This window comes from Leuciscus leuciscus (assembly GCF_965113295.1).
Source record: "Leuciscus leuciscus genome assembly, chromosome: 17".
NCBI classification, from domain to species: Eukaryota; Metazoa; Chordata; class Actinopteri; order Cypriniformes; family Leuciscidae; genus Leuciscus; species Leuciscus leuciscus.
In genome coordinates, this window is record NC_138741.1 from 32013259 (window position 1) to 32022515 (window position 9257).

At 38.0% G+C, this 9257-nt stretch overlaps 1 protein-coding gene across 1 annotated transcript; it reads left to right on the forward strand.

Annotated features, from left to right (window-relative positions):
• Positions 1-352: 352 nt before the first annotated feature.
• On the forward strand, positions 353-7532 carry nkx2.2a (NK2 homeobox 2a). Its single transcript, XM_082143629.1, has 3 exons — positions 353-395; positions 5169-5474; positions 6156-7532. The coding sequence occupies exons 2-3, from the start codon at positions 5207-5209 to the stop codon at positions 6704-6706; spliced, it is 819 nt and encodes a 272-aa protein (XP_081999755.1). The 5' UTR covers positions 353-395; positions 5169-5206; the 3' UTR covers positions 6707-7532.
• The last annotated feature ends 1725 nt before the right edge of the window (positions 7533-9257 follow it).

Sequence of the window (9257 nt, forward strand, 5' to 3'; positions counted from 1 at the left end):
CAAAACGACACAGAAGGCAGTAATAGCACTTCGGTCAATAGTGTAGCATGAATCGGTGAATACGGATCAGCTAAAAGCGCTCTTATGAGGCAATCATGTTTGCTCTCATGACCAATTTATTGCCGACGAACATATGGCCAATATTTTGTCTCACGTCATTGCAGGGGGAAAACAAACATCATGCAATGTTAGTAGCAAATCTAAGGCAGAGCCACTTCGCCAGCTATGCAAACGTACTTGGACAATATCAGAAGAGGAGTGCTTGCTCCCCGGGTATATAAAGCACATCAGGCTTATCGGTGCGTGCACTCCTTTCTTTCATTTGGGGATGTTTCATTAACTGTGCGGTGTCTTAACGCAAGCTGCACCACTTACCCTCTTCCGTCAGCCGCCAGGTGAGCCTTTATTACTATCACTCGACCTCTCCACGTACAGTGCGTTAGGTAGGTTGTACAAAGATTAAGTGTGTGTGTGTGTGTGTGTGTGTGTGTGTGTGTGTGTGTGTGTGTTTGAGCTCGTGCTTGCGCACGCGCACGCACTTATGCGAGTTCTATTAAAAGCAAGTAACTTGCTTGTAATATTTCGTGCGGTGCAGGCCTAGCCTACCTTTCTTTTATGAAAAAGCTAGCTTTGGATATGAAAACTTGCATAACCACATATTGCATTATATAGGGTAAGCCTTTGCACTCTTGCCATATTAAATAAAAGAAACAATTTATTATTCATTATTATCATTCGTTTATTATCATTATTATTATTATTATTATTATTTTGTTTTTTGTATTATATTTTGTTGTTGTTATTTATTTGCTTCTATTTTTTATAGTTTGTTTCTGTCGTTTATCATCTGTTAATGTTTTAATGTATTTTAGATAAATTAGGGTGAACGTTTTTCTTTTCTTCAGGCTATACGCATTTGTACCAGTAGAGTTCGCCCGAGTATCAAAAATGTCTCTTCGGCGCCCATCTCCACCATCACCCTCTGTGGAAATCATATGAATGGATGCAAGTATAATTTGTTGGTGTGAACGAAAGAAATCTCGCTCTGAAACATGCACTATGTCTAACTTCACGTATGCGTAAAGCAGGGACAGTTTATTTCAATTAATCTATAATTAATTTCAAACGGATTGCAAAAATAGAAGAAACAGTCCCAGTGGACTTTGAGATACAGAGAAAAGACGTGATTAAAATGATAATCCTTAAACCAATTTGTTTTGGGTACGCTGATAAAGGTGCCAGGATGGAGAATTTAACACTATGCGCCATGAAATTCGCCGTTACAAATAAACTGGTAGTTAAACAAATGAAGGCATGTCCCTGGGCCATGGGCACCATGTTAATCTCCTTGTGACATGTTTAATCATTAGAGGCTCTGAGACGAATAAAGGCGCAGCGTTTGCCCTAGCATTGAGCAGAATCAGACCAGCTCCAAACGATCTGTGCTTCGGGGCATTTTCTTGGGGCATCAGCTCTAAGTCGCACAAACCACCAGACTTATTTTTATACCAACATTTCCCTTTTATGGCCTTTTAATCGCAGGGGAAAAGCAGAAAATCGCTCTTGTCAGTTTATACATTTATCATGAGCACCTAGAGGGAAACAGGGTTACATTTATCAAAGCTTAACTGCTCGCCCAAGGCATCGGAATACGCTGAAATTCGTCGATTAAAGCAAGAAATGATCAACGTTATTATACTCTCCTAGCCTTCTGGCAGTATTAGGATTTTCTTTTTAATCAAGCGTATAAAGGTCTTTCTTTCTCCCCCCCTTAACAATAGCTTCCATAAACTGGCAGATTCAGACATTTTAACATTCTCTTTTGTTAAAAGGAATTAATTAAAGGATGTTTAGCATCTGTTTTATCGTCGTATTATGAAATATTGTATTTCTAAATAAATCTTAAGGATGATAAATACAATGCCAGATTGCAGTGAACGTCAGTTGTTTCCTCGAAAATTCAACAAATCGATTAGTCTATGTTGCTTTTTTATTTATTTTAACAGCATATAGTTTGCTAAACATGCATAAGCTGCTACTCCTGATAATAATATGTATATATATATATATATATATATATATATATATATATATCCGATTTAATAATAATTTAAATAATGTGATGCTTAGTGCGGATTTTATTTTCTTGTTTTGTCCTTTTTTGTATTGTTTGTAAAGCGAATAGGTCTATAATACATATAATACCATGTAAATTGTGCGCTGCTTGCTCAACAAAAATATTTATTATTAAAATATGAAAATGTATTATTATTATTGGTTTTGTTGTTGATATGTCTATTTTTTACCTGAAATTTATGACAGCATTTTATCATCCCTATAACCAATCTGACACTAATGTTCACAACTCATAAAGGGACATCAAGTACTGAAACATTTGGACAGAAAAGACGGATGTCAACACCGTTGGAAATGCTCATCGGGAATTACACTAGACTAAACTAAAATCAGTGCGCTAAGATATAGTGTCGCTCCTCTTTTCAGTCTACGCGTAAAGACCAACAGTCTGTTTGAGCTACCTGCAAAAGTAAACAGGTAAACAGAAGGAAATGGCTCTTGAAGTGAAGTATAGCCACTCAGCTTGTGCACATTTACTTCTCCTTACCGAACTCCTCGGTTCAATTGTTCAAACACATTCCCAAATCACTGGCCACAGACTAACCACGAGCCCTGCCATCGATTGCGGAGTGTGTTGTTCTGGTTACATGAGAAAAGAGACTGGCTCATTAATTAGTACCTTGTTTACCAATTCTGTCACCAGCCTATAACATGCTGGAAATAAAATTCTCAATTGCATCAATGCCGATAAAAGAGACCAGCCTAACAGTAACCGTTTATATAGTGTTTAGAGTAATTCGGCGTATTTGAGAGGCTCTCGTCATTTATCATTTCATGGTTACAGTGATGTGTTCAGTAACCTGTCTCTGCTGCATGGGAAGGGAAGGCTGGGAGAATGACCTTGCGAAAAGCGTTCACTGTTCGACTTTGCTCCTGGCCCGTCCAGTTCAATGCTTCCATTGTCCGATTTTTCTGTCGCTGCATGATTAATTCTACGTGAAACTCTGGTTAAGTATTTACCTATCAGGTAACTGATTATAGAAAACATCATAAGATGACAAATATGCTTGTTTATTCGTGTTTTTATTAAAAATTTTTATGAACAATTCTTCGATGCAATTGCTGATATTGTAAATAAATCTTGTTTTTCACTTCTATATTTTAGCCTAACTGATATTCTAGCAACAACAAAAAAACAAAACATTTTAACAGTAGTTATTAGTGACTTACAGTGTTAAAACATAAACAGCAATAATCTATAATTTCAACACATAATACAAACAATGAAATAGATCACATAAATAAATAATTGTATCTAATTTGTACCCTACTTATCACCAATCTTCCAGTCAGTGTGTAGGCAATATGCTTGCATGCGCGCGTGCAAAAGAGAAATTGCGCGTAGAATGTGCTTGCTTTTGCGCGCTTATGTGTGTGTGTGTGTGTGTGTGAGAGAGAGAGAGAGAGAGAGAGAGAGAGAGAGAGAGAGAGAGAGAGAGAGAGAGAGAGAGAGAGAGAGAGAGAGAGAGAGAGAGAGAGATGAAGGACTTTCCTTGATATTGTGAAGGGGTACAGAAATGAATGAAGAGATAGTCCATTGAAAGCAGTGAATGCCATGACAACTAGGAACAACCTCAGATTTATTCCAAACAGTTAGAACGTATTGTACAGGGGCGTCAATCATCTATTATTTTGGCCCTTAAATAAATGCAAAAACTACGGCCGGACAAAGGCTTCCAACAGGAGCCGGACATTTGTCTACATTTCCCCTATTGTCTGCAGCTTAGCAATCGGTTTGTATTTGTGTTTGCCCGGGTTCGACCACCCAGGATGAGCAGAGGACTGGCTAGAAACGTGCAACATTGTCACCCACATCACATACTAGATAGGAGGCAAAGAGGCGAAAAAGAAAAGATAGGACAGAGGGTTGAAAAGGAGAGGCAAAATACACAACAATAATGCTTCACTTTTTTGTATACTGCGGACAACCGAAAGAAGCATTACAAAACAGAAAATAAATCAGAAATTTGTTTAAAAGTAAAATGTCGTTTATGTGATTTAAACAGTTTTGTTTATCCTCATAATCCTTTCGGTTGTCTTTGGAAAACGATGATAACATGTTACTAGAAATATTTCGCTTGTACAAATGCACTATAAATTATTTTACAAATTATGAAAAAATATAACGCCATACATTCTGGAATATTAATAAAAAACTAATAATCATCATCCACAAAAAAAATATGTTCTTTTTCCGTTTCGTCCTTTTTTTTTTTTTTTTTTTTTTTTTTTTTTGATGGCTTAATCATGTCCAGTGAACGACCCTTCTCCTTAATCCCGAACCAAAATATTGACCTACATAAATTAGTCTGTAGGCTACCACTTGAGGCGATTTCGTTGCCCTTTTTTTAAATAAACATTTGTTTATAACAACAGATATTATCGTTCTAAATTTAGGATCCAAACATCATTTTCACTAGGTGATTCGTTTATATCTGCGTTATAAGTTACTACAATTGGAATATTTTATGCATAGGTTTTGTCCATTTCCAGTTCAAGAAGGCCTATGATGTGTATAAAGCTACTCGGAGGTTCTTTGTATGTAAATAGGGTGAAAAAAGGCCCTCCCCATCTTTGTAATTAATTGACACGTTATACCACTCATCATGTTCTGAAGCACCAATGGTATAGGCTAGGATCTCCCCAAAACCCACAATTTCACATCGGCAAACACTGTCTTCATCCACTTGACTCCCAAGACCCGCCCACACGTGGCCAACCTTTTTCGTTTTTAATGCTTTTTCACTGCAGGTTCATGTGTTGAGACCAACCTTATATGGACTGATCAGTCTGGTAATGGCTTATTTCCCCCTAACACCCAGCAGTAGCGCAATATCCATGAGCTAGATATACCACTTCAGTCACTTTGGCATTCTTCCTGGACTTACAGAACTGATTTCTCCGCTACTTTTCCCCCCCAAGCAACGGTTAACGACCGAGCCTCATGCGTCGACTTCAGTTTACTTCGCGCTGAAACGGCACCGATATCCTATATTCAATAAGTCGTCTGTGTTTTTTGTGTTTTTAAACAGAGGATTGCCAAACTGGTGCAGCAACTTTACTGCATCAAATGCCCCAGACCATGTCGTTGACCAACACAAAGACGGGCTTTTCAGTAAAGGACATTTTGGACCTCCCTGATACTAACGATGAAGAAGGATCTATCACCGGGAATGAGGAAGATACGGAGGTTTCTGAGGCGACTAAAACGCCTGGAGTGCGAGTGCAAAGTCCTTTAGAGAATGTTCCAAACCTGCCTTTAAAGAATCCATTTTATGATAATAGCGACAATCCTTATACCAGATGGCTCGCAACTACGGACAGCATCCAATACTCATGTAAGTAAAGCAACCTCACAAGAATTCACATGAGTTGAAACTCTCTTCGATTCTAAATCAGCGCTATTTTTTTATACTGGTCATCTATTACAAATATTTGATTTAAATCATTCTACAAAACCGGTGTTTTTGATAATATAGATTTGCACTGTTGCGCTTCTCTAAAGGCGTAACTATGTGCTTCTGGATCGTGGTCATAACTGCGGTTAAATTAGCCAAGTTTTATTTTTATTTTATTTATTTTTTAATGCAGTTGAAATTGTCTAGATAGTTTCTGGAATAGTTTATTTATTGACTCTTAGTTTTCGCTTACATTTTCCTCTTTGTAAACTGTTGAATATAGGCTACGGCAAAGCCATCGGTTCGGTTGGGTCACATACCCCATGATAATGTTTATTGAGGCTAATGTTAATTCTGTAATTTCATATTGTAATAACAAAAATAAATCTGATTGCTCAGATTGCTCTGAATACTGGCTGTATTTATCAGTCCGTCTGCACTAACTTAATGTTCTCCGAGAAATGTGTTAGTTTGTAAATTTGACAATAAGAAATGAACCAACAAACACAATTCACAATGCAATGTATTTTTATTTGATGTGGTATTAAATCTGTTCTTTCTCTCTCTCGTTTTTTTTTTCTTCTTCTTTTTTTTTCTTTTTTTTTTTTTTTTCTTGACCAGTACACGGCCTATCCGCAAACTCTCAAGACTCGTCTGCAAAATCTCCGGAACCTTCAGCTGACGAATCGCCGGACAACGATAAGGAAACTTCGAGCAACGGCAGCGACTCTGGTAAGAAGCGCAAAAGGAGGGTGCTCTTTTCCAAGGCACAAACTTACGAACTCGAGCGCCGGTTTAGGCAACAGAGGTATCTGTCAGCCCCAGAGAGGGAGCATCTCGCCAGTTTGATCCGCCTGACTCCAACCCAAGTGAAAATCTGGTTCCAGAACCATCGATACAAAATGAAGAGAGCCCGGGCGGAGAAAGGTATGGAAGTGACCCATCTCCCTTCTCCTAGGCGGGTGGCCGTGCCTGTGTTAGTCAGAGATGGCAAACCCTGCCATACGCTAAAAGCTCAGGACTTGGCAGCTACTTTTCAGGCTGGAATTCCGTTCTCCGCATATAGCGCCCAGTCTCTCCAGCACATGCAATATAACGCGCATTACAGCGCCGCCACCACACCACAGTTCCCAGCACATCACTTGGTGCAAACGCAACAGTGGACTTGGTGAACAAACACTGACTTGCAAATGCAGGGCTGCATTTTAAAGACCGTGGTAAGGAGCTTTCCAAACAAAAATACAAGACTTTGCAGCTTGACCCTTTCTCACCAATTTATTTTGGGGATTGACGTGTGTGCGCCATGTTTACATGTTTTCGTTAAGAAAACCGGGTCAAGCCTCTCCCCAAATTTAAGAATGTTAAAGCTCTTGTGAAATTTTGTAAAGTATGTTTGTGTGTTGTAGAAATGTTTTCCTTTTGTCCTTCGTGTTATAAGCACGTGCAAAAACCACTTTATGATTATAGAAAATTTTATTTCTTTCTTTTACAATGGACCGAATATATTTATGGCCATGAATAAACATTGGCAATCTTTAGCTTATTTCATTGGTTTGTTTTCTATGTAAATATTTTGTGATAATTGTTTGCAATATTATGTTTGACCGTTTAGCCTAAATATATCCGATATTTAGGGAAAATGGAACCTCGGTTGTCGATAAACACCCCTCATGTTAATTTCAGAAAGAACGCGCGCTGGCGAGGGAGGTCTACAATTCTTTTTATTAAGACTTTTAATAAAAATGATGTGGTTCAGAAATTCCGAAATGCTTTGCGTTTGGTCTCAATGATTTCGGCCTCATTTGCAAAATATGAGTCGTTTCTTCGCTATTTGCCATTAACATAAATACTTTATTATAAGCTAACAGAACGAATAAATACAAGTAATATAATTATGTTAATGTATAAAGCCTTTATATTTGCACAACCTTTGCTTTGGACACCTTGTCGCTCTCATTGTCACTTCATCAGCAACACAATTGGCTTCAGTTTTCCGAATTTATCTGTACGAACACTTCAGCAATAAGAAGGCTAAAGTCACTTGTGAAATGGGGTTAAAAATCCACTCACTTAATATAAGAGGGCTTCTTCAGCTAAGCAGCTTTTCATTCAAACGCTCTCTTCCTTTTCAGGCCCCGCGGCTGACATTTCGGGTGTTAAATCGGCACATTTAAGAAAGAAAACACGCGTGACAAAGTTTTGTTACGTGATTTTAGTAGTTACAATTATATTTGGCTGTTGGTACGCGTTGTCACAGTGTGTATCAAAACATGATTTACTTGAAATGATAAACACAACGGCCGTGCAGGTCAGAGCATTTTTTTTTTTTTTTTTACAATTATGTCCACTAAGGAAAGTGTCAAAATTAGTCTAGGGATTTTGGGTAACACTTTATTTGCAGGTGTCCGTGTTACATTGTAATTAAATACTGAGTTATAATAATGAATTGCATGTAGAGTATAGCCTACTTACTATAGGGTTAGGGTTAGGAATAGGGGTTGGTTTAGGGTTAGTTGCATGTAATTAAGCATAATTAATAATAAGCATAAATAATAATTACTACAGTACATGTAACATGTGTAACGGACGCTGTAAATTAAAGTGTTACCGGATTTTGTATATGTTTTCAAACGGGCAAGTCGACAACAGCTCCTTTTTTGATTCCTTTCCCAATGAGGATTATCTTATATATCATTGTCTTGGGTAAATACCACGGTTCAGTGCAAAATCCGAAATGGTTTGTTTTACAAATATGATATGAGGGCAAGCCTGGCCTTCATTAAACAAACGGCTGTGCTAATTATTTACAGAATTTGTCTTAAGCGACTCGATCTTCTCCCCGTGAGCTTATATTCTACACTAGATTTAATTCAACCAAGAATAACTTCTAGATATTTGTATTGATTTATTTTGTTTATTCGATATAATTATATGTCTAATATTTTGATAGTTATTGCATTAATTCTCGTTATTGTTCAGTAGCCAAGGAGAAGGCGGCGTGAAAATGGCACCTGTTGTCGACTATAAGACCTCATTTGTGGTGTTATAGGCTACTAAACGTTTCTTCACTATCCTATTTCAAAGGAACACATAACATGTCTATCAGAAAACGTTTTTAAAGCTTTTTACCACTTTCTTTCCAAATAACTTTCAGTCTGAGATTGTGTTGCTCAGAAGAAAAAAAAAGAAAAAAAAAACTGGCGTTGGACTGATGGTCAACAATGTGGCGAAGCACTTTTGAGCAGTCTATAGTTGCACAATATACAGTACATGGCACAAAAACTAACAAAGCTTAGGGTCGGTTGTTGTGAATGTTAGAGGCGTGCATATTAACAGGGGGAGTGTATCTCCGGGTGGAGAAAGGGAGAAAGACAGTCAGTCCGGGTTTCTTGGTGCTATTCAGGTCCTTTATCTGGACCAGTGCATCCCTGAGTCAGGGAGATATATCCTATCCTATCCTTTTTTTTTTTTTTTTTTTTTTTTGTGGCGCCTGTCAGTTGGTGCCATTGTGGTGCTTGTTGTACACGTTCTGCTCCATATGGACAGCTGGGCCCGCAAGAGGAGAAAGGAATCCCTCACAAAACCCAAATTGTGTCCCGCTTTCAAACGCAGCATTGTTGTCTCTCAAAGAAAAACGAATTAAAAATTCGTGCTATATCTATTCTGGAAAAGAAGGCAAACCCATTCACAGATAACAGGGAGTCCTTCTTCCTTGATATAGCA